This window comes from Tetrahymena thermophila (assembly GCF_000189635.1).
Source record: "Tetrahymena thermophila SB210 genomic scaffold scf_8254555, whole genome shotgun sequence".
NCBI classification, from domain to species: domain Eukaryota; phylum Ciliophora; class Oligohymenophorea; order Hymenostomatida; family Tetrahymenidae; genus Tetrahymena; species Tetrahymena thermophila.
Window position 1 is genome coordinate 549,282 of NW_002476326.1, and position 26,213 is coordinate 575,494.

The following is a 26,213-nucleotide window of genomic DNA, read 5'->3' on the forward strand; positions in this document are numbered from 1 at the left end:
ATATTTTTATACTCAAAATATACCTGTATCTAGACAATAAATAAGATACAACTAAATATAAATTTTTTCAATGATCTGATGAGGTTATTATTTTTTTATAGGCTCTAACGTAATCTATTTTCATATATTTAGGATATTCTGCTTGGTTAGGAGTTGCGAAGCCATCTATAGCGTCATTTATAATTAGATATTAAGGGAATTAAGGAAGATCAATTGGCTCATGAACACTTGTATTGTTGTAAAAAACTCCTTGTTAATTGATCCTATATTGAATGTCATTAACATACCATGTAATTTGGTTATCATCCCAAATAATTGAAAAGTTAATATATTCATCTAAATTCAATTAAAAATCAGGGAATATAGTGCCGCAACCTCCACAATAATCTTCTCCAGGTTATCCCCAATGGTAAGTTCCATATAAATGAGGTAGATTATCTCCATACCAGTTTGTGCTCATCTCCATGATATCTATCTCTCCTCCAGATGGCCAAGGAGCTAATTCCCCTTTTGTCCAAAAAGCAGGCCATATTTAATCTCCTTTAGATGTTTTAGGCAATAAAATTCTTGCCTCTATTTTAGATCCAGAAGTAAAGTTGAATTTTTTAGAGCTATCAAGCCAGGCTGAAGTGTAGTTATAAGTACGATTAAATGGGGCATAAAATGTGGGCTAAAATACAGTTTTGATAACCAGATTACCATTTTCTGTATATGCGTTTTCGGGAAAATAAATTTATTACTCTTTTTGAGTATGAGTAAAATTATTAGCAATGTTCCATTTAGATTGATCTATTTGGTCTCCATCAAACTCATCTTAAAATATTAGCTCCCATTACTCGTCTGTAACATTTTTCAAATTTTTGATTTTATGGTGTTAAAATTAAGATGCTAGAATAGTTCCAGCCAAAATAACTGACATTATTAAAGCTTTTATCATTTTATATATATAGTTTTCTTACTTCTTTAGATTATTTATTTTATAAATAAATATTATTTGCTTAGAATATTTTTTTACTTTAAGTATTTTTTCAAAACTTTTACAAATTTTTCTCTGAAAAATATGTTGAGTGTAAGATTTTCATAGTATCTTCACCTTTATAATTGATTACATTTACTACATAAATTATATACCTTGCTTACACACTATTTAAGTAATATTATAAAAGCTGATCTTAATATATCTCTTTGAATCTATCTACTTTTGTTTACACTAAGCACTTTTTTATTTTGTAATTTAAATAACTCTAATTTATTAATATTAGAAATGATAAATATTTATCAAACTAAAGAATTGAAAAATGCAACAAACTTTATAAATGCAAATCTTCTTATTTTTATATTTAGGCTTTTTTAATTTCTCATTTAATTGTTTCTAATTTTTACAAATATCAAATATTTTTAATAAATAAACCCTTCAGCCCCACTGTAAGAAATTTTTAAATTTGAAAGGTTTTAATGACCATTTGTAGGAATTAAAGAGAGGGATCAAAAGGGTTAAGAAACAAATTGTGTTGCTACTAATCTACTTGTGTTTGTTTATTACACTTAGCTATTTTAAATTTTTAATTGAAATTGATTTATGAAAGAATGAAATATGAATTTGAGAAATATTAAATCTTTTATACTACAGAAATCAAAGATAAGATAAATATTATTTATTGCTTATATAGTATTAAATGTTTTTAAAATATTATTTTTGCAATTAAATAGTACAAAAAGTAAAGTTTAAGCAAGCGATGAGAAAGTGATAAATAAGATTATAGTATTTTTTATTATTTTATTTATTTTAGAAAAATAGTAATTTAAACTTTGCAACATTCTATTATTAATAGGTAAATATGAATTTCTCTTTTTTTAAAAAAATCTTGATTGAAGAAATATAAAATTCAATCAGATTTTTCGATAAGTGTAGATGTGTTGAAGTGTGGGACTTTAATTTTTTCTGAAGCTTCGTACAGAGAATTATTTACTTGAGTGTCATTATCAATTGATTGTAGATTTTCTTCTGAAAAGGGATGAACATCTTAATTGATTAACATTTTTTTTTAATAACTAACTATTTCAGATTTAGGATAGTGTTTAAAACGAAGTTCTTCAAGGATTAATGGGGATTAACAATTCTTTTCTAAAGAGTTTTCAAAGTCTATTTGAGTGATAAGTTTAACTTATTTTTGATTGAATGAAGGTAGGGTGTTGATAACATCACTTTCTTCAAGTAAAGAATCATCATTTAAACTAGCCTTCGATTAAAACTGTAATATTTTTGAAGGATATGTATTACCATTTTCATTATTAGATTTATTTTCATCATCGTTTAAAAAATATTCTTAATTCTATTCATTCTTTTATTTAAATGATATTTGTTGATTTGTCTAAATTTGCATGTTTTAAGCTAATTCTTTTTTTCTAAAATTGTATACATTTTGTGAGTTTTATCCATTATTATTATGCTAATTACTATTATTTGATTAAGAAATTATTGAATTTTGACTTTTGTTGTTTGTGTATTCTTTGTTCCTTGTTCCATTTTGTTATTTTTGCTCATCTTATCTCATAAGCTAACTATTTTTCTAATTTTATTACAAATTAGCTTAATCTAGAAGAGAAATAGAAGGAGGATAGCAATTAGTTGAGAGAGCTGACTGATTTTCTCCTTTCTCGTCTGTTAGTAATGCTTACTTAAATTTTTTTATTTTATTTGGAGATATATTTTTTAAATCAGACTTTATTATCGGAGAGCTAATACTATGTAAATGTCTAAAACGCACAAACAAAGCTTTACAAGTGCAGATAGCTTTGATTTTTTTTAATGTAAATTTAATTTTGTTTGAGAGCTATAAATTGTTTGAATTCTATGTACTAAGGGAAGCTAAACTAGACATCAATTGTGGTGACTATTTTTATGAATTTGAAAGCTAAAATTAGCTAGCTTATTACCTACGCTAACTTTATTTTATTTCTGTTTGTAAGTCCGTTTCATTCTAATTTACCCAAAAATTCTTTTAGATATCCTCAAGTGTTAGTCGCTTCTCAAAATCCTTTTCAAGCATTCCTTGAATTAGGTTTTAAAGTCCTGGTGATATTTTTGGTTTACTTGGAAAAACAAGATTCCCCTTTTCTATAAGGTGAAATAGTTGTTATAAGTTATTGTGATAAAAAGGCAACCTCTTATAAACTAAAGCGTATAGGGTTACACCTAATGCCCAAACATCAGCTTATTTAAGCCTACAAATTCTTTCTATCCGATAAGCTATTTTTTATGCTTGCTCCTTTCCATTTTTACTTTTTCTCAGAGGATTAAATGTTCCAGGGAGAAAAGAATAATTAGAGTTATTTTGAGTCTTAACCTCTTTTGCAAAAAACTCAGGAGGTTAGAAATGATATGTACCATCTTAATTTTATAAATTCTCTTCTTCATCTCCTACAATAGTAGAAATACCAAAATCACTGAGTTTCACCATTCCACACTTAGATATCAGTATGTTTTAAGGTTTAATATCCCTATGAATTATATTATTTGAGTGAAGATAAGACAAACCTTTTACGCATTACCTAAATATCATTCTAATTTATTCTTCATCTACAGAATCTTCTTCATCAATATTACTCTTAATATCTAAGCATGCCTTTTGATATTAAGAAATGCTTTGTTGCTAAGGAATACTAATGAGCGAGGGGCTTTGTAAATATGTTTGATGGTTTGATTATTAAGAATTTAGTAATGAAAACTCAGACCTAGGAGATGTTAAATTAGTAGCAAACAGGTAATTATTACGTGTAAATATATTCATTTTAGAATCCCAGTCCATGAGTTATCCTTAGGATGCATATTCCATCACTAAATATATCTTATCATTCTATCTGTTTTGAATAATTTCATAAAGTTTAATTGCATTAGGATGCCAGATTAACTTCATAATCGAAATTTCTCTCATTAAATTCTAGAATGCATTCTTTATTACTTGTTTACCCTCGCTGTTAATTACTGTGTAAGTCTTTTTCAACAATTATGATCTATAAAATATTTTAATGGCGTACTGCTTTTGAGTCGTTGAAGAAATAGCTAATTTAACTTTTGCAAAAGTGCCTTGTCCCAACTTTTTGATAAATCTGTATTCATTTATTGTTTTTTTACCAATAGTGTCTCGTCCTTCTTTTATCTCACTCGTTTCCTTAACTTAAAATCTTTATCTTTGCTAGTTATATATGCACTCTATAAACTAGCTATCCATTTAATTATATTACTGGTCATACATATTATCTTATAATGGTAAAATATTTTCTGAAAATTTTCTTTGCTTTCTATCTGCACTGCCTCCTAACAAGTCTGCTACAGGCGCTCTCAATTAATTCTACTAGCTGACTAATTATGGGCTTATTTTATTGTTTTGAAATGATGTATAATGTTTATTTTAAGAGCTATTAGTAACACCAATACTATAATTTCTAATTTTATTACTTTATTCTATTTAACCATAATTTATTTGCTAAATACCAGGTTTTATGTTTGAATGATGCTCATCTTACAAGCTATTAAAAATAATCTTTTAATTTCCTAACCCTTATAAATTTCTTATATTCTTGTTGCCAAAACCTTGACCTTAAAATTATTTATCATCATACTCAACGACATAATCATTATTTTAATCAAAAGATTCTTCTGACTCTTCAGAATTCGAATTCGCTGGCTCATTAATAACATCATTTAAAATCTTTTTTTTCTTAACATTTGAAGTGCCATATTATGAAGATTCTGCACTCATTTCATTTAAATGCATAAGATTCGTTAATCTTTGTTAAACCTTTAAAACTAATGTATATTTTTATAAATATATTTATTTATTTATATGTTTGTTTATCTATCTATCTAGAAGCTTTTGACCTTAAAAAATTACTATCTTTTGTTATTGTAAATTATTAATTTTTTGATAAGTTTTTTGATTGATTTTTAGAATTTATATTATTTAAAGAAGATCATAACAATAAATATAAAGAAAAATACACTCATTTAATTATATAATTATAACAACTCATTGAAGAGAATAGTTAGCGATCAATCTTTACTTGATTTAATAAATATTTTTTCAAAAATTCATTCTTTTAAATTTAATTTAAAGGATATTAAGTCACAATTATTCATTCCTTTTCATTATGTTATTTATAAAAAATCTATCATCTTTATCTATCTTCTCAATTTTATGCTAAAGTAAGTGTTAAAAATTTATCTTAAAAAAAGATTGTTTAAAAAATAGCTTTCAAAAATATTGTTTGAATTTCAAAGTAATTATTTATAATTATTAATCTCACTTTATTTTCTTTAAATTTAATAAAAATTATTTTACTTAATTTCTTTGTAAAAAATTCATAAAGTTGGACTAAAAATTTAAAAACATTATTCAAACAAACAAACAAACAATAAATAAATTATATAGAATTTGTTGTTTTATAAATACGGCATGTTATTTATTATATTATTCACTTAAAATGTAGATAAAGATTTTTATATAATTATTATACAAGAAATTAAATAAAAATGAATTTGTACTGACTGTTCAAGAAATTACTTTAAGTGAATTTCATTAGCTGTAGAGTAATACATGTTAAAAAAGCCAGTATAAAATTGAATATTTGATACTTAATAAACTAATTTAAATTTTATCTAACAAATGGATGTAAAAAGAAATAAATAATTTGATAATGAAGATATTTCAAGCATTTAAGATTATGAATTGAATTCAACATTTACAGTCATTGATAATAAATCCATGATATTTATTTCTGATTAACCATATTTCAGAGCTAAGGATCAATCTGAGGTGAGTGAAGAAGCTGACTTTGCTTCTGGCTTCCTCACAAATCAAAACAGTTCTTACTAGGATTCAGTCCAATCGTCATTTATAAGCAAATTAAGCAATCCAAACAGATAAATAAAACAAATAGTGCCAAAGATACCTCTTCAATAAAATTAAAAAAACTATTAGCAGACAATTTATGAAGCTGATGAAGTCATTTCATTAAATACTCAAACAACAATATCTAGTCTAAAGTGAGTTATATAATTCTAATTTTAGATATTTAATTATGCCAAATATATTTTTAGCGATGAGTAAAAAGATGAGATGTTCTTAGAGGGTTTCAAATTAAAATGGGATGATTTAATAGGAGTTGACGAATAAAAGAAAGTTATATACTAAATGATTATGATGCCACTTAGACTTCCTAATTTTTTTAAAAAAATATCTCCCACAAATACTTTGTTGATTTATGGAGTAAATTAATTTATGTTTATTTTTATTGCTAAATAATGTTTATATATATACTAGCCTTAAAATTGTGGCAAGGCTTCAATAGTGAAATGCTTAGCTAACTAATTCAAAGAAATCAAAGTGACATATGTAAAAGCAAGTTTAATGCTTAACAAAAGAAATGGCGAGGAATTTATGTAAACATAATTAATATATTTATTTATTTGCCAACTAAAAATAAATAATTTTTTTAATAAATAAAGTTTAACCAACAAAATTAAAAAATGACATTTAAATACATAAAATTTGTTACTTTTAATATTCTTTAACATATTTTGTTTTCTTTTAATATTTTAAAATAGAGATCCTAAAAAAGTATTTAGAGAAGTAAAAAAATACAAGAAAGTGCTTATTTATATAGAAGACATTGATGATATTTTTGGATTTAAACATTAAGTTCCTGATTAAGAATAGGATCAGATTATATAATCATAACAGTGTTCATAATATATTTTATCTTCGTTACAAGAAATTCAAAAGTAAAAGGGAGTGTTTATATTTGCTTCTTCTAGATGCCCATGGAAATTAAGCTAAAAGTTATAAATGTTTTTTTAAAAATTCATAAAAATTAAATGGCCAAATAAAGAATAAAAGTTTTATTTAATTAAGAAATAATTAAAACTTTTGAATATTACTTCTTTGTAAGATAGCCAAATCAAAAATATTTCATCTAGAGCTAAAAGGTTATTTTTATTTATTTTAAGCAATTTTAAAACGAGATTGTTTATACATATAGATACTCTTGCTTAGAAATTATTAGAATGGTAGAATATCTGCATCAATAAGCTACTGAGAGAGCAAAATATAATATAAAAATAATTTAAGACAACAAAGAAAAAGGATATTCGCTTTTTAACTCAGAATAACCTTAGGAGGTTCAAAATATTACAAATTTATTTTTACATTTATTAATTTTATCTTAAAAAATAGGATGATTTTCTAGAATATATTTAAAAAAATAAAAGCGAGCTTGTAGAATATGATAAATAGAGCTTTGATAGCTATGAAGAAACTGTTAAAGAAAAGTATAAAACAGAATTTCAAAAAAGAGAGGAAATGTTAAGAATTTGAAATATCACTTGAATAAAAATCTTAAATTCTAATTTTAGAACTTATTTTATTTAAATATTTTTTTTGTAAATAAATTTACCTATTTAATTGAATTAACTTTTAAAGTTACTTCAAGAAATAAAGAGAAAAATTTAAAGTTAAATATTTGTTTGCTCCTATAAGAATAAAAAGGAAATTCATGGGATTTTTGTAAATTATTTAAAAAAATGTAGTCCTTTCTTGCTTTTTAAATTAAAAATTGTTAATTTTTTGATTTAGACGTATTTATTAAATCATATTTTATCAAAAATGACGTTTGTTTTGTAATATTTAAATTTTTTGATTAATTTTTATCTATAAAGTTAAAGCGAGTTATGAGTTGCTTTCTAAAAATAATAAATAAATAAATAAATAAATAAATACATTACTTTTCTTCTTTAATCATTCTTAATATTAACATCGAATTTTTAAATTTGTCATTTTTGTTGTTCTAGAAACTCTATTCATGTTATATATATTTGCTCAATAAATAAAAATTAATTACTGTTGTATTTAAATATTGAATGACCAACTTTTAATCGTTAAAATTAATTATATGTAGCATTTTATTTATTCACTTTTCCATTTTATTATACTTTATAACTAACGACTTCCAATAATAAACATAAAATTTCAAAAGCGAAAAATCATCTTAAGTTTATTTGATTTGTTGTTCTTTTTTAAGAATACAATAGAATCTAACATCAATTATAGTAAATAAAAAATCATCATATTTTAAAAAATATCCTTAAATATCATCATATAAATAATTTATAAATTATTATATAGATCTATCAATCAACATGATTTGTAAGCAAAATAAAAAAAATAATCCCCAGAATAAAGGATAAAATGATTTCTTTATTTTAGAAATGTAAAATACACTGTAAGTATTAGTTTAAATTAAATTGCTAACATGAAATACTTCTACTCATTTTAACGTGTATTACTCAAATCAATACAAATTTTAAGAAAATATTAACAGTCTTCTTTCTGCTTATGATTCCAGAAGAAATTAATTTGGATTTTATGCATCTGCTTTTTATTTACTAAATTCAATCAAAGAATACTGACTTATTTCTTAAAAATAATTAAATAATAATAAAAAAAGTAAAATATTGACAAAAACTTGGAATTAGCTAATCATAACAAACAACTAAAATTAACTGCAATGATTGAAAATAAGGATTAACAGCACGAAACATAGTACAAAGATAGGTCACTCATACTCAAAATAATTCTCACTTATTGCCTTGGATAATTTTTTTGGGGATTTTAATTGGGTGTCTATACATCTTCATAAGAGCCTATACACAAAACCTTGGAAATATAAGAAGAAATTTAAGCTGCTTTCGATGGTTTTATCACTTCACTTCTACCAATTGGTGGTCTAATCGGCTCTTTAATGTCAATGTACATATTTAAGTATTTTTCTAGAAGGTATTCTATGATAGTAATTGACTTGCTCGGTATCATAGGTAATTAACTTAAATACTCTTTTATTTGTATAGCAAAAATAAATACTTCTAAAACGATAATCCAAAATCATTTTTACATTATTTTTACCAAAGCTTAATCTTAAATTATATGGTAAATTTAAAAATGTAATTACACTTTTTTAAACATTCTAGTCTGCTAAAAATTTTAATAGGATTATTACAAAAAATTCTAACATTTAAACATATTAGCTTCAAAATGAATTAAATCTTAAGCATGGTGTCATATTTTAAAAAGGATTAATTTATTATTTTTTTGCCTTTTATTAAAATTTGTTTTTTAAAAGGAATATTTTAAAAAGTCTTTATTACATTTTTTAATAAATATTTAAAAAGTTAAGCTTTTAATTTCCATTAAAATTAGGTTGTTTCTTCAATATCTTTATCTATTCTACTACACTCTTTTCGATAGGTCGTTTTTTACTTGGTCTAAATGCAGGCTTTAACTCTTCTTTAGTCTGCACAATTGTGAAAGAAATTACTCCAGTAGAAATGTTACAACAAGGAGGAACTCTTCCAATTTTTATAAATAACATGGGTGTTTTCGTTGCTTACTTACTTGGAATAGGATTTGCCTCTTCTTCAAGTGAGCCTGTAGCTGAATAACAATAAAATAGCAATTTCTACTTATTTTTTGTATACCTCTTCCCAGTAATATTCCCAATCATCAGAATCATCTTATTGAAGTAATTTACAGATTTTTAAATTTTTTAAATATTTAGCTAATTCTCTCTGAATAGATGGGAGAAAATACAATATTTTAAATATCCTGATTTCTCTTACCAATTAAAATTTATTTATTATTTGTTTTACATTAGGTATAAATACACAATGGAAACACCTTTCTTTTATATTGAAAATGGAATGGGTGATGAACTCCAATATGTTTTGGAAATCCTTTACAAAGAAAAATATGTGCACTAAGTCTCTCAAGATTATTATGGCTCTTACGAAGAAAAATAACGCAACAGCAACTCAGCGAACGATATTTTTTCTACCAAAAACATGAAAAAACTCTAAATAGGCATAACTCTAATGTACTTTATGTAAATGAGTGGAACATATGCAATTATTTTCTGTAAGCTTGCTTTTTCTTTGATTAACAATTTTTATAATATCAACATCAATCACATCAGATAGATAGATATATAATTTTTTGGTTCTTCTTTAAATATTTTTTTAAATAAGCAATCTATGAATTGAATCTAAATGACTCAAACTAAAATAAAAATTTTTCTTACTTTTTTCCCATGATTTTTAATTACTAATTGATTAATCAATCAATTACAAATTCTTTTATCTTTCAACCTTAATTTTTTACAAATTTGAGATTAATCTATCAATCAATGATAAATTCTTTCAACCTTAAATTATTGCAAAGCTAATTTGAAAATCATCAATTGGTATTTTATTTTTTAATAATCTAAATCAATTGGGGAAAATAATCTTTGAAGTATATGTACATTATCAGAGCAAAAAAAAACTATTCAAATCAATTTTTCAAAATTATTTGTTTTCAACTCAAATTATGTCAAACTCTCATTAATAATTAAAAGCACATTCAAAGAATTTAGTTCAAACTTTGAAATCCATATTTTTCTATCTTTCATTCCCATTTTTTTATCAAATATAAATAATTTTCTATTTAGTAAGAATTTCTAAATTATTTTCTTTATTTATTAGTCGCAACAAAGATATTCTCTTAAGCAACTAATGGAAACACTAACATTGCATTATATTTAACTGTTGGTATTGGTCTTACTCCAGTTATTTGCTCATATATAGCAGGATAACTTTCTTAAAAGCATGGTAGAAAACCTCTCTTGAAAAATGGCATGGCTGGGCTTGTTTGCATAAATTTTATTTTAAGTTTCTTTGCTTATGTCTAAGAAAATAAGGCATAAGCCAGTAATAGCCTCTCCATTTGGATCATCATTTTTACCTTCTTTTCAAGGTCTTATACAGCTTCAGCTTATGGTCCTAACTCTTTTGCATATAGTGCTGATATTTTGTGTCCAAAGAGTTTAAGTCTAATATACTTATTTTACTGGGGATTTGAAGCAATAGTCGGCTTTATCTTCCCTATCTTAATTGACAGCTTAGGACTTAGTTTTGCATTCTTTTTCTTTGCAATGAATTGCGCTGCAGGTTTTTATTTTGTTCACCATTATATCAAAGAAACAAAAGGTTTGACCAGAAAGCAAGTCGAGTGTCTCTTTGATGAATAACAATCATTGATTGATGAATCTCTACACACCAAATTATTTGAAATGGTTTGAACAAAAAGATAAATACCTCTTAGCTCTAACTTAATCATTTAATTCAAATCAATTTAAAGTTACTATTATCGTAATTTTTAATAAATCACTCACCATGATTTATCCAAGCACAATAACGATTATAATTAGTTATTCATGACCAAATTCTTCTAAAAACTAATATGATACAAATTATATATTAAAAGAACTATAAAGAAATATATTTACTACTATATAAATTATATATAAATTAATTACTAGAATTGTAGCACTTTCACTTATCCATTTTCTGTGTAAAATGTATTTTAATTCACATCAATTTGTCTTTTTTTATTAAGTTTCTTCTGCAATATTTTTAATTTTCTATAAATATTTTTTTTATATAATTTAAATTATTCAAATTGATTATACAACGCAAAAGTTGATTAATCTAATTTTTATTTTCCTGCAGATGTAAAGTCTGTTGTGAATTTTTAATATAGAAGCCAAAATTTTTATTTATTTCTCACCTTATTCCTCGTTTGAATTAAAATTTTATTTAAAAATATTCCCCAAAAAAAGTAACAAATTTCTTTTATTCATGTAATCAAACAATTTAATTTAAATTTAGTAAAAGAAATATCTTTAATAAAATTATTAATTACATCATACAAATTTAGATTATTCCCACATTCCAATACGTATTAAATACGATTACAAATATAGAGCTTTTAGAGAACATTTTTCAACAAATTATATTTATAAATGAAATAATATTTATATGAAATATTTATTTCATTATTGGGAATTAGAAAATTTTAGCTTTTAATTTGAAAATGAAATTTAAAACTTACCTAAAAAAAATAGTAAAAAAAATTTTTATTTTATTTTTTACAATTACATGTAACTAATTTTAAACAACTATTTTGGGTATTTTTAATCTTAAATTTATTAAATAAAAAAATTCATATCTAACATTACTAATATATATTTGAATTGAAATATTAGAGATTTATATTTACCAAAAGTTTAAATTGGAATATTTAAATAAATAAGATATTAAAAATATTTCTACTACACTATTATAATAACTAAAAATTTTTATCATTTTTCAAAAACAAAAATGTAATATATTGGTAATTAAATTTGAATATAGCTTTTGTAATTATATTACTGACATAGCTTAATTACTAAATATTAAAAAATTATGTTAAAATATAATTATTTTAATTAAATTAAGTAAAATATGAAGATTCTTAAAGATATTTCAAAGGTAATCTGTTTCCAAAATTAATTTATAATAAATAGTTTTTGATAAAAATATTATTTGTTGTTTAATCAATTATTTATTTATATATATTTTTGATAATATTATGTAGATATTTTTGATGCTTTAACTATTTCTCCATATCATCATGATACCAAATTATATGATTTGCTAAGAAAATTAGCTAAAAAACAAAACATATTAATTTATTAACAAATACTGATTATTTATTTATATTTTAGAAATAATCATATTTTCGTTTGTTTTTTTACTTTATATAAGACTAAAATAAAAAATACCTCTTAAAAATTTAAGAATTAATGAAGTTAATTAGTTTTTAATCGAATGAGTTATCAAAATGATATTTTATTTTAGGTTAAATGTCCAGCCAGTTTCTTGTTATAATTAATAATTTTATTGAAGTTTTTAGAGTTTTTGATTTAAGAAGATTTTTTCAAAAAATTTTTAAAAATGTTAACAATTAAAAAAATTATATTGATAAATTAAGTAAGTTAAAGGAATAATATGTAATAAAAATCAAATAATAAATATTCTGTTTGAGAAAAATACTTTTTAAATTAATTGTATTTGATTTAAATTTATTAAATTTAATTGATACGTTCTTAATTGAAAAATTAGTGGCTATTATATTTTTTTTTAATTAGCTTACACTCATTTTTTTTCTCAATAGAATAAGATAAAAAATGCAATCGAATCTAAAATTCTTCTTAAAAAGGTTTTTATAGGAAGTTATTTTTAAGATAGGTTATAAATTTGATTTTAATATTCAATCATTTTATTATAAAAAAATTATAATTATGAGGATGATTTTATGTTTTTGTTAATAGTAGAAAATAAAAAAATAATTATTTATAACCAATAACCTGATTAAGTAACGATTTAATTGATTTTAAATTCTTTTTTCTTAAGCTTAACTTATGGTAATGTAGAGCTAATTGAAAATTTTATGGAGAAAGATTGAAATTCATTCTTTCATAGTTATTTTAGTGTAAGGTTAATAAATCTTTCTCTTACAGTAAATAAAATAGGTATTATGTTTAAAATTTATTGAATAAAATTTTAATTTTTGATGAGAGGTTTAGTATAAACACTTTATTTTTTTAAATGTAAGTATCATAATTTAGCCAATTTTTTGTAAATTTAAAATAATTAAAGCACTTTTTATTTCAAATCAATCATATTTTGTCATGAGGAAAGCTCGAAATATAAAATGTAATTCAATTTGATTTGCATATATTTTTATTTGATTTATATTTATTTATCATACATAACAACTATATTTTTGACAAAATTTTTTTAATTAAAATAGGTGATTAAAAAAGCTGTAATTTAGCTATAGCAAAAAATCATAAATAATAAATAAGAACATACAAATAATTAGTTTAGATTGTTTCATTATTAGGAGAAAATGTCGTCTTTATTCAAAAAGGAAAAAGATATGGATACAATTGAGGATGAGAAATCAGATAGAAATAAATAGATTTAGGAAAAAAGGAAGAAATCTTCAATGGGAGGAGGAATCATGGGAGGCATTAAAAAATCATTAAATGATTATGTTAGAAAAAAAATAGAAAGTAAGATTATGGAGTTCCTGGCAAAATAGAAACCAAAAGTAAAAGAGTAGCTCAGAGATAAGGATATGCCAGTATGCGTTTAAAATTTTGTTGAAGAAGTAGTTGAGGAAAATTGGCCTGTTCTTGAAGAAGAAGTTTAGTACTAGCTTCGTATTAGAACAGATTACCCATATTCCAATTAAGTTATACCAAATTTACCTTGGTATAAATGGATACCTTGGAAAATAAGATCAACGTAAATTTCAATTTAAATTATTAATAAATTCATATTTTTCCAACTTAAAGTGAAAAGCAAAAATTATTTTAAACTAGTTTACAAGTAAAAAATGGTACTTATAAAAATTTACATAATTTAGTTTTAAAGAAATTTAAGGAAACTAAATGATTTTTACTGTTTGCTTCACTTATCAATGAATAATATTTCTTCATCTAATTCAAGAATTATCTTATTTTTTATAATAAAAATTTTTGTTCTAGTAATTAAAAATTAAAATCAATCATTTTAAATGATTAAATTAGTTAATATTTTTAATTATACATATTATTTAAAAAAATAGTATCCAATACTCAGTAATGCCTCACAATAAAACTTTAGGTTAAAATATCAAAAATCCATTGTGGTTAATTTAAACTATAGCAAGTCTCTGCCCATTCTATGGAGTTAATAGCTTCTACTTTATTTTTTTATTCTTAATAATTGATAAGAGTGATGAATATCAGCTGATTAATTTTATTCTTTCATTTAAGAGATTCTAATTCTTTGCTTTTGGGTTAATTGGAGGATTTGTTGGGTTTTATCTTTATTTCTACTGTGTAGATTAAACTAAGCATTTCAACTTGTCAGTATAATAAAATTGCCATGAAAATGGACCAGGTAGTCTCATACACGTGAGAATAGATTTAATCTCTTTTGGTATTCATTTGATTCTAACATGGATTGTATTATTTTTCCTCCCCTTCTCTGAGTAAAAAGGCTAGCTCAGATTCCGTATAGCTGATAAAGAATATCAAAAAGAAAAGGAAAAGATTGGTAAGGAAAAGGAAAAGCGTAAAAAGGAAAGAGAAAAACTAGTTAAAAAGATTGAAGAAAAAGTATAAAAGAAGAAGAAGAAAGGTGAAAATGCATAATTCAGTGATTTTGTTGAAGAATATAATTTGAAATAATATGATGATCTTGAAGGTTAAGAAGAAGAGAAGAAATTTTGTGTGTTGGACCGTGGTGGTCATATGAAATTCTTAATTATTTGGGATATTGTTATGTTTTCTTTATCTTTTTCATTCTTCTATTATAACTTCTAAAAGGAAGACAGAACAAATTTTTAAGAAGCTAAAGGTACTATTTACTTTTGTAAATGGTTGTATGCAATCCTCAGCTTTCCTTTCTTATTATTTTCTATTCCTTTAATTAGTAGTTTATTAAGTAGAGCACGTCCTACCGCTTATGATGAGTTTGGTAATACAGTACCTGTACTAGGTGAGATTGATTATAAAGAAGATATTTTAGGTGATATTGATGTTGATGCAGAAATGAATTCAACTTTACCAATTTAATCTAATCTTAACACTCCTACATCAAGAAGTAACTACAAGTGATCTAAATTATTATTTTAATTTTCAAACTTAATAAAAATTAAATATTATAAATATATAAAAATAAATAAGTAATCATAAAATTTAAAAAATTTGAATTTGATCTATAAAAATATCAACAATATTTTATGTTTTTTAGAAAAAAAATATAGATGATCTATGTAAATTTTAGTATGTGCATAATCGTTGTTTTTAATATAATTATTTATATAAAATTTAATTTAATTATAAATTTAACAAATAAATAATTTATTTTTAATTTATAAAATATTATTTTAATGTGATTTAATCTAGATTTTTATTTCTATTAATTAATCTGTTTTTTCAGAAATTTATACCCAATAATATTCATAAAATATTTATTTTTTTTTTTTATAAAAAATTTATTGATATTTTACATATAAAATTAGAAGGGCTTTATTTTGAATTATTATAATTACATATAATAGTGCTAGATAAAGATTTTAATTTATATATTTAGATTTATAACTTAGAAAAATCTTTTTCTTAATTAGTTAATAAGTTTGTATAGTATTTGGCTGGATAGTATTAATAATTTAAAAAATTCAAAACAATAAAAATCAAATTGATTAACTATCTTTAAATAGCTTTTATCTAAATTTTAGAATTTTGTGTAAACAAACAAATATTTTAAGCAGATCGAGTAGTATAAATATAGTTAAAAGTAGTCATAGCATAACCAGTAAAATATTAAAAACTTTAAAAAATGAGTAAAGACATTCAGGAGTTTACTGGAAAGGAGATTTAAGGATATACTGTATCGAAGCCTATAGGTAAAACAATATATGATATACATTTATAATTCAAACAATGATTTAATATTACACTTACTGTCATTAATATTAAATAATTTGTTTACGGAATAAGCATTTAGTTAAAATTCATCATTATTTCATAGAATAAAAATAGATAATTAACTTAAATACTAGCGTTTTCTTTATAATAAAATAGGTTAAGGCAAATTTTCAACCGTTTATAAAGCTGAAACTGCAAATAAATAAGTTTTTGCATTGAAAAAGATAAAGGTAAACAAAATTTGGCATTATGATTTATGTGACTCTTTTATTAGCAAAAACAAATAACATATTTAGTTATTATTCTAAAATGAGATTAGAAAAATGTTTTTTTTTAAAAGCTGAAATAATTTTTTATTTTAAATTAGTTTTTTTAGATAATTTATGCATCATTCTGTTTGTATTTAATTTTAGTATATGAATTATTATAACTTTCAAAGATTAAAAAAAGTATTTAGTAAACGATTTTAACAATTAAATTATTAGATATTTGACATGATGGATCCTAAATAGCGTGAGAAATGTTTAAAAGAAGTTGGATTGATGAAGCCACTAGATCACCCTAATATAATTAAATATATAGATTCCTTTATACATAATAACGAATTGATTATTGTTACAGAATGGGCAGAAAAGGGCGATTTAAAGCGATTAATTAAAATGTAATAGCAAGAAGAAACTCCTTTTGAGGAGTTAAAAATATGGGAATATATGTAATAGATTGCTTCTGCGTTAAATCATATGCACGAAAAAAGAATCATGCATAGGGATTTAAAGCCTGCCAATATATTTATAGCTCAAGATGACACTTTAAAAGTAGGAGATTTAGGTTTAGGTAGAGAATTTTCTTCAGGAACTATTGAAGTTTATTCTAAAGTAGGTACACCTTTGTATATGAGTCCAGAGGTATGTATTTATTTAATAATTATAATATATTTCATATAACATAGTGACAATGAATATGAATAGGATTAGAAATAGTGCTAAAAAATAGCTCATTAAATAAAAATATATCAAATAAATTTATTTTTGAAGCGTTTTTAAATTTAAAAATGTTCATAAAAAATAATACCAAATGATAAAATAATGCTACAGACCTATTTAGCTTTTAATGATACAAAAAATTTAGCTTGAATAAGATAAAAAATAATTAAACTTAAAATTGCTTATAATATTTTTAAAATAAATTATCTATTTCAAGAAAAATATTTAATTTTTGTAGTTGTCTTTTTTAATTTTTAGTAAAAGGTAATTAACTTATTTTTAATTAAAAGCTTTTACATGGCGAGGGTTATGACATGAAAAGTGATGTTTGGAGTTTAGGCTGTATTGTTTATGAGTTGAGTGAATTTAAAAGTCCTTTCAGAAATGAAAATGATAAAATGAGTTTAATGGATTTATTTTAGAATATCACGAAAGGTAAAAAAATAATAATAAAAATGATGAAAGATTTAAACAATAAATAAAAAAAATAGGAGAATATAAGCAAATAAGTAAGAGATATAGTGAAGATTTATAATAAATTATAGATGATATGATAGTGGTAGACCCTACTAAAAGAATTGATACAGAAGTTGTTTTGCAAAGATGCGAAAAAAAAATTAATTAGTTAAAGAAAAACCCAAAGATTGATTGTATTTTAGTAAATAAATGATTGAATATTTTTATAATAATTAAATATTTATTTATTACTTTTAAATAATTTAACAGGTTAATGAGGATATATATGAAAAACTTACTCTTTTGGAGTATCATAATTTTTTTTGCAAACCTATGCACAGAGATCCTGTTTCAAAAGTGTTTTTTTCAATATCTGATTAAACTCCTGCTCAAAATAATAAGAAATTCTTCTATTTTGCAGAGCTATGCTATTGGATAATGTCAATATAAAAAGTAACTTCTTATTTAAAAAAATTTACTTACTTTATTTTGTAATTAATTATGTTAATGCTCATTCATTTTTTTTTAGTATGATAAAAAAAATAAAATATAAGCAGCATTAAAATTAAAATCTCTTGGAAACTGGGAATCTGTTGATGAGTGTGCATAATAGTTATTATTCGATCTTAAAAAATGGGGGCTCAGACTTCCAGACTCTTTAAATGTCTAACACATTAGAAATGTAATTTTTTTAAAGGATTCAAACAGATTTTAACAATAATTATTACATCAAAAAATATAAATAAACGAAAAAGTTTTGAAATATGATAAATGCTTATTTAAAAATAAACAATAAATTAATTCATTTTACAATTTATTTTTAAAAAAAACAGGGATATGGTGATACAGTCTGTTTCATATTAAACGATATATTAAATAGAGAATTAATTAGATTAAATTTTAAATTTGAAGATCCTAAGCACACTGATGTTTAGAATGGACAGCAAGAAACAGAAAATGGAGTTTTATAAGATCCTGATTTAAATGAGTATATGATTGAAGAGGAGGATATATAAGATGAAGATTCTATTGTCGGAGAAGAAGAATAAGGAGATTTATTAAATGGGTAATATAATAAACGGTAAAATGGAGAAGAGGCTTATGATTATAAAAAAATAATAGATGAAGATAGAGAAATGATTATCTCGAATGTTGATCCACTAGAGTGGTAAAAAGAATGTCTTAGAGTCACTACAGAGCTATAAAACTTTGATTTAAAAATTAAGAAAAATGAAATAACTGCATAGATTAACGAAAACGACTATATCAACAACTTGAATCGTCTTTAAAAATTTTAGAGAGTATTTATTAATTTTTACTTTTATAAAAGAATAATAAAATAAAATTGTATCAAAGGGAATGAATATGCAGGCATAAATTTTGTAAGAACCTTTTGTTAATAAGATAATCACAAACTGGTAAAACTAGCTAGATTAAATTGAAAAAGGAGAATAAAGGATTAACTAAGGAAATATTGATAGCATAAATGTGCTTAAAGAAAAAGTGCAAAGTAAAAAGAAATTTCTTTTGGATTTAGAGTAAAAGTCTGAGTAAGTAAAAAGCTAAATTTAGAATTTCGATAGCATGAATGAACAATATGAAAAAGTTAAAAAAGAAATAGTAGAGAGAGAGAAATTGATTACAGGAAATGATTAAACTAATAAAATAAAAGATGCAATATAAAAAATAAAAGTAAATTACAAATTTCAAATGTTTTATATTAATAAATTATTTGTTTTAAAAAGACCGAAATTAAATCGATGACAATTAAAATAGGTGTTTTACAAAGTAACCTCCTTTCAAAACAATTAAACATAGAATTAAATAAATTTAAAAATGGATCTGATGATGAAGATGGTATAGATGATAATTATTTAAACGATTTATAGTAATCTAAAAACAACAACAAAAATAGTAACACAAATGGTGAAATAAATTAAGGATTTAGTGATGATCAAAATGAAGAAAATTTAATGGATATATCTGATGATAATTTTTGAAATTTTAATTTTTTTCCAAAATTAAAGTAAATAATAATAAATAAATAAATAATTTAATATGTATATATTTATATAAAAATAGTTTAATAATTTATTACCAATTAATTAAATAAGTAAATAAATTAATTAAATAAATAATAAATAGTAATTAATATATTTCATATATAATTTAGTGTTTATAAATCATCTCAATAAATATTTAATTCCCTTAAAAATTTTTGTTTTGTACTTCATAATAAACTTACTTTCCTAATATATTTATTTATAAATAAATATTCTAAAATAAGAAAGGCATAAATAAATTAATAAATTATTGGAAATATTTATTGTCTTTTATATTGTACAATTTTTTACTTTATAAAACAAAAATATTAATTCCAATAAATTTTTTAGGAGATAACACACCATTTTATTTTATTTTTTTCTTAATACTAAACTCAAACATAAATTAAATTATATTAGTTAAATATCTTAAAATAAAATTAAATGCATTCTACTTGAGTATCATAAAAAAGATTTTTTTTAATTATGTAATTTTAAATTAAATTTTAGGAATCATTAAAATAAAAAAATTTTTTAAATCAAATTTTCTAAATGTTTTGAAAAATTAGGGATTTTCTTATATCAAGAGAAAATTGATAGTAAAATATAATGAAAATAAAATTATTAATTAGGGTTTGAAAGGTGAAAGAAAAGTAGAAAAGTAGATCTTACTTAATATAAAACAGGTAAAACAAATTCATTTATTTATTTATTTAAAGCGATTTAGTTCTAAAATTTTAGAGCTTAAATCAATCATATTTTTATTTTCTTTGCTTTAAGAATAATAAAATTGAATTAAGAGTTGATAGATTTATTCATATTTTATTAATTATTTTAAGAAGATTTTTTTAATTATGTAATTTTAAATTAAATTTTAGGAATCATTAAAATAAAAAAATTTTTTAAATCAAATGTTCTAAATGTTTTAAATAATTAGGGATTTTCTTATATCAAGAGAAAATTGATAGTAAAATATAATGAAAATAAAATTATTAATTAGGGTTTGAAAGGTGAAAGAAAAGTAGAAAAGTAGATCTTACTTAATATAAAACAGGTAAAACAAATTCATTTATTTATTTATTTAAAGCGATTTAGTTCTAAAATTTTAGAGCTAAAATCAATCATATTTTTATTTTCTTTGCTTTAAGAATAATAAAATTGAATTAAGAGTTGATAGATTTATTCATATTTTATTAATTATTTTAAGAGTTTATTTTTTAAATTAAGAAAATTACTTTAGAATTTAGTATTGATTTATTATTATATAATTTTTATAAAATTTATGTGTTTATTTATATATTAGCTTTTTGATTATGTATGTAAGTATGTATCTATCTATGTATGATCTATTTTGTTCTTTATTTTAACTATAAAATATCATTACTATTTTAGATAATTTATTAGTTTTTTAATTTATCTATTATGTTTTTTTGATGTTAAACTTAGTAAAGTTTTCCATTAAATAAACTTAACATAATATCTTTTAGTGATTTATATCAAATAAAATCATTGACTCACTACTTAGTTAGTGCGAAATACATGTTAATCAGATACTAAATCTTTAATTGTATACTTTTTTCTTACACCTGTTGAAGTTTATGGGCGAGCATTGTTTAATACTAAAACTTTTCCTTAACTTTACTTTTCTTTATTTTACTGTTATTGTGGATTATCAAGATTTTAAGAATTTCCTCCCTTAACACTTACGGTCATTTAAGATTATTCCTTATAAAAATTGGTAGAAGTTGCTGATTTAATCTTTGAAGTTAAATCCATTTTTTATGAACTAGATTTGGTAGATTAAGGATTTACTTTTATTATTTGGTTTTAAAAATTAATATTTTATTTATTTTTGAATAAAAACTTACTTTCTTCATTAAAATCTCTTTATACGTTGTCAATTCTATAAAAGAAGTAATTTTTATCATTTTCTTAATTTTAGTTTTAATCTGTTTATTATAAAAGTAAAAAATAAATCAATAAATTGCTTAGATTATTCCAATATAATTTACCTTTTTATGGTTTAGTTACAGGATCTATAATAACATTATTGTTCATTTTGCCTATGCTGTTTTTAATAAAATTATTTACAATAGATTTATGAGATGTATTTGTATTTGGGTTGCTCTAGAACGGACTACTGAATCCTGCTATATATTAATTTGGTGATACATATCTGTTATTAAACTAATTAAAGACTTTATTCTATCTATTTCCTACTAAAGGATGAGCTGACTATGGTCTGATTACATTTTCATTTCCTAAATTATTGTCTTCTTTCCTTTTGTTTTCTGTTTTAATATCATTTTAGTTCACATTTTTATTTTATTGTGACTACTGGTTGGAAGGCTCTTTTTTGTTAGACTGAGTTGAAGAACTCTAATGTGGCCCATTATTAGTATTTTTATCGTTCTTTTTAGTTTCGATTGAATTTTTATGATCCTTAGGAGTAGTTTATGGCTGATTTTAACCATTTGAGTAAATAATTAGTGGTGCCTCTCTAATTTTTTGAGCTTCCTATTTAAATTCTTTGATTATTTACTCCAATTTCATAGCATCTTTAGTTTAGCTTGAAATCATTTCATTCTTAATAAAATTATTAACTTCTGGTTTTTTAGCTAATTCATTTTATCTAGGTTTCGTTTATGCTGAAAAAGGACGAATTTTAAAATTACTTTGTAAATTATCACTCATTGATTTGCTGATATTGAAATAAGCAACTAAAGGATTTTGACCTTTAATCTCATTATTTTTATTAGAAGCATTATTGTTTATATTATTATTACTGTTAATATCTTTAAGATATTCTTTAATTTCTTTTGTTTCTTTTGTGTCCTTTAAATTACTAGGCTAAGAGATCAATTTCTGCTACTACTACTACTACTACTACTACTACTATTGAGGATGGTTTATTGTATCTTTTTACTTTTATTCAAGAGAAGCTTTTATATCTTTATTATTTTAACTATTTCCAGGAGTGTTTTCTTTGCTCTATTTTATTTTTTCTTATACCATTAAACCTTCATCTAGAGAGCTCTAAATCCTCTTTTTTTGTTCCAATTCCTACTCATCATTTTTATTTTTATTTTAAGATTTACCTTAAACATGGTATTAATTAGCTTTTTGATTAAACTCTCCGCCTGAAACATTATTGTTATTACTACTATAGTTTTTTTCTGCTTATTTTTCTGTAGCTTAAGTTAAAACTCTATGTGAATTTAAAGGATTCTCCAATGGAGAGTGTTATGAGCTTAAAATTTGATTTGATTTTTAAATTTATTGGCTTTAAGAGTTTACTTTGTGGGTAGGCAAATAAGACTGTTACTGTTATGTTTATAAATCTAATTTCAGTTTTTTATCTTCATTTTAATTTTATTTCTTTTCATCGTTGGTTGCTTGACTGTTGCTGTTAGATTAGTAATTAATTCCTTGTTAAGTAGTTGACTAACGTGTACTACCACTCTTCTTTTTATCATCATTAAGTATACTGCTGTCAGTAATCAACGACATCTTTTTTTTATTATAAGTCATTATCTCTTTGTTTTTACTTAAATATCTCCCTATATTATTATTGTTTGAAGTTGAAGCAGCATTATTATTACCCATAACTAATACCTCTCGATTAGCATTATTATTGATATTATGATAATTTGATGAGGAAGAAGAAGAAGAATCACTCCTATCAATTTGCTTCGCTTATTTGTTGTTTCTAGGATCAGTTAAATCCTCATTAAATTGGTTTTTTAAGTCTTGTTAATTATCTATTTAATTTGCATTATTTTTGTATGATTTAACATTTAGATTATTATATTCGTTGTTAATATTTTCTTACATTCTTTGCTAATATAACAGCTTTTCCTTATCTCTACCAACACTTGTTTAAGGTCTTCTCATATGATAAGGTAATACTGATGGTTGACCCTGTATTTTATTATCAAAGTCATTTAATTCTAAAGATCTTTTATTATTATCTATCTTGTGTTGAAATGCTGCAGCCATTTCTTAATCTTCTTCTATAATTCTATTTAGCATATTATAATTCCCCTTATCATATACTTCAATCTTATCATTGATAACCTAGCTTGAAGAGTTTTTTAGAGCATTATTTTACCAAGAATTAGAATTTTATGGTTATCCCGTCATGGGTCTTTCACTCTTTTTAGGAAATGTTTCAATTAATTCCGATGTCTTTGGACGCTAAAGTGGATTCTTTTCTAGCAGCTTATTAATAAAGCTAACAAGTTTTGGAGAATAAACACTTGGCAATGGCTTCGGAAATTTATGGACTATATTAAACCCTAAAGCAATTAAATTCTCTCCTTAAAATGGTGGCTCAAGAGCTATTTTATTAACATTTTAAAATAAGTACTTATTAAAAAAATAAATAAATTACCGCTAATGTGATATAGCACTATTCCAATTGCCCAAATATCTACCTAATTATTTTAAAATTATTGATTTTAACTAATTATAAATTATTAATTAATTTACTTTAAAATCGTATGGTTACTATTTAACAAGCTCAGGAGCAAGATACAGAGGAGTACCTACTCTAGTTCCTTACAATGCAGCTTGGCTTGATACTATTTTAGAGACACCTAAGTCACCTAACTATTAAAAGAAGAAGTTTTAATAGCTTATTTAATTGTTTGAGTTTTGAATAAAGTGAAATTAAATTATAAATCTAAATATAGATAAAATAATCTACAAAAAATTCCTTTTCATTTCTTTTGACAAAAATGAAAAATAAATAAATAAATCCTATTAAAATATAAAAATTAGCAATGTATTATAATTGAAAACGATCAATTAGTTTAATTTAAATCAGTCAAATTGATAGAATTTTTACCTTGACTTTTCTATCTTTAGTGAGAAATATATTTAATGTCTTGATATCTCTATGTATTATATTATTTTTATGCAAATAATCAACTGCTTTAATCAAATCATAAGCAAATTCCCATATTTCTGTTTCGGTAAACTATTTTTTTCTCTCTCTACGATATCTAAGAAGCTATTTTTTTAAAATTATTTACATTTATTAATCAGTTTCAGTGAAAAATTTTTTAATTATTCATTTAAATTAATTAGCAAGCGATAGGTAATCCAAAATACAATAAATTTAATTGATGATGCTGTAACTTTTTTTTAGAAATATTATTTTTTTGGTGATTTTCAGATCAAAGTATCATCCTAATAACAATGGATAATAAATATAATGGCTTGCATGATTTAAGAATTACTGAATTGATATTTAAAAATGTATTTGAACCATAGAATAATAGAAATAATATTTATGTATTAACTTATTAAAGATCACCTCCATCTGCGTATTCCATCACTATATAAAGACAATCATGCTCTACAAAAGAAGTGTAGTATCTGATAATATTTTCATGTCTGACTTTACGTAGAATTTGCGCCTCCTTAAGAGCTTCTTTTTAATGCTTATTACTCATGTGTTTGATATTTATTTTCTTCACTACATACTCTTTTTTGTTGATATTAGATATTGCTCTATACACTACACCATACGAACCTCTACCTAATTCCTTCACTATAGTAAAATCAGAAACACATGATCCTATTTATCGCTTATTGTCTTCGTGCTCCTATTTTTCTGAATTGATATCTACACCATTCATCAAACGTGCTTTTTCTTTATCAGATTCAGATCTTTACTATCGATTGTTTGTATTCATTTAATCTAAATATATATGTATTTTTCTATATTTTACTGCTATTTTAAGGCTTGCTAATATATCTTAATTGATTTAATCAGTTTAACTTTACTGATTCACAACAACTATAAAAAATGCAAGATGCTTTCAGTGATATTTTATGAAAAAATCAACAGAATCTACTTTCTTCTTTATATATTTAAAAACTAAACTGCTATTTATTTTCTTCTTTTTACTTTTTGCTCTTAAAGACTTCCCTTTTTGTTTACTATTTATTCCCTAACGATTAAATAAAAGATAAATTTAATGATTATAATAGACCTAAACATAAATAACTATAGCTCTTAACTCCTTATCTAAAATTGTAAAATATTTTAAAAATTGTATTACAATCTCAAACAATTTATTTTTATTTTTTATTAGAATACTATTATATTATTTTAATTATGCTGAATGATATCTGTATTTGCTTACGAAATATGTTATTTCTTGTTAATTGCTAATGATACTGGAAAATAAATACAATCTGAATTATCTAAAAATATTCAACAAAAATGTGCTTTAAGAATATTGTATTACCTTTAAGTATTAAATACAATGATTATTTATTTTATTTCCACTATAGACAACTAGCTTAATGTCCTTAATATAATTAA

At 22.8% G+C, this 26,213-nt stretch overlaps 7 protein-coding genes across 7 annotated transcripts; 4 read left to right on the plus strand and 3 right to left on the minus strand. All coding sequences in view use genetic code 6, as the record gives it.

Moving 5' to 3' along the window:
- Positions 1–67: 67 nt before the first annotated feature.
- Positions 68–937, minus strand: TTHERM_00412020 (glycosyl hydrolase family 16 laminarinase; the record flags this gene model as incomplete). Its single annotated transcript, XM_001020896.2, has 1 exon — positions 68–937. The coding sequence occupies one exon, from the start codon at positions 935–937 to the stop codon at positions 68–70; it is 870 nt and encodes a 289-aa protein (XP_001020896.2).
- A 949-nt stretch (positions 938–1,886) lies between these two features.
- On the minus strand, positions 1,887–4,763 carry TTHERM_00412030 (Serine/Threonine kinase domain protein; the record flags this gene model as incomplete). Its single annotated transcript, XM_001020897.2, has 1 exon — positions 1,887–4,763. One exon carries the CDS (start codon positions 4,761–4,763, stop codon positions 1,887–1,889), a length of 2,877 nt encoding a protein of 958 aa, XP_001020897.2.
- Positions 4,764–5,666: 903 nt separating this feature from the next.
- TTHERM_00412040 (AAA family ATPase) lies at positions 5,667–7,376 on the plus strand (the record flags this gene model as incomplete). The annotated part of the gene is made up of 6 exons (XM_001020898.2): positions 5,667–6,046; positions 6,101–6,269; positions 6,324–6,442; positions 6,608–6,988; positions 7,042–7,180; positions 7,236–7,376. 6 exons carry the CDS (start codon positions 5,667–5,669, stop codon positions 7,374–7,376), a joined length of 1,329 nt encoding a protein of 442 aa, XP_001020898.2.
- A 1,189-nt stretch (positions 7,377–8,565) lies between these two features.
- On the plus strand, positions 8,566–11,169 carry TTHERM_00412050 (MFS transporter; the record flags this gene model as incomplete). The annotated part of the gene is made up of 4 exons (XM_001020899.3): positions 8,566–8,872; positions 9,255–9,576; positions 9,709–9,968; positions 10,574–11,169. 4 exons carry the CDS (start codon positions 8,566–8,568, stop codon positions 11,167–11,169), a joined length of 1,485 nt encoding a protein of 494 aa, XP_001020899.2.
- A 2,654-nt stretch (positions 11,170–13,823) lies between these two features.
- TTHERM_00412060 (transmembrane protein, putative) lies at positions 13,824–15,582 on the plus strand (the record flags this gene model as incomplete). The annotated part of the gene is made up of 2 exons (XM_001020900.1): positions 13,824–14,224; positions 14,547–15,582. The coding sequence occupies 2 exons, from the start codon at positions 13,824–13,826 to the stop codon at positions 15,580–15,582; spliced, it is 1,437 nt and encodes a 478-aa protein (XP_001020900.1).
- Positions 15,583–16,306: 724 nt separating this feature from the next.
- On the plus strand, positions 16,307–19,834 carry TTHERM_00412070 (Serine/Threonine kinase domain protein; the record flags this gene model as incomplete). Its single annotated transcript, XM_001020901.3, has 10 exons — positions 16,307–16,373; positions 16,552–16,625; positions 16,881–17,300; positions 17,669–17,813; positions 17,870–18,036; positions 18,105–18,287; positions 18,364–18,516; positions 18,668–19,135; positions 19,191–19,526; positions 19,580–19,834. 10 exons carry the CDS (start codon positions 16,307–16,309, stop codon positions 19,832–19,834), a joined length of 2,268 nt encoding a protein of 755 aa, XP_001020901.2.
- Positions 19,835–21,382: 1,548 nt separating this feature from the next.
- On the minus strand, positions 21,383–25,578 carry TTHERM_00412080 (Serine/Threonine kinase domain protein; the record flags this gene model as incomplete). The annotated part of the gene is made up of 7 exons (XM_001020902.2): positions 21,383–21,687; positions 21,745–21,825; positions 21,889–24,216; positions 24,270–24,312; positions 24,368–24,487; positions 24,726–24,890; positions 25,183–25,578. The coding sequence occupies 7 exons, from the start codon at positions 25,576–25,578 to the stop codon at positions 21,383–21,385; spliced, it is 3,438 nt and encodes a 1,145-aa protein (XP_001020902.2).
- Positions 25,579–26,213: the final 635 nt, after the last annotated feature.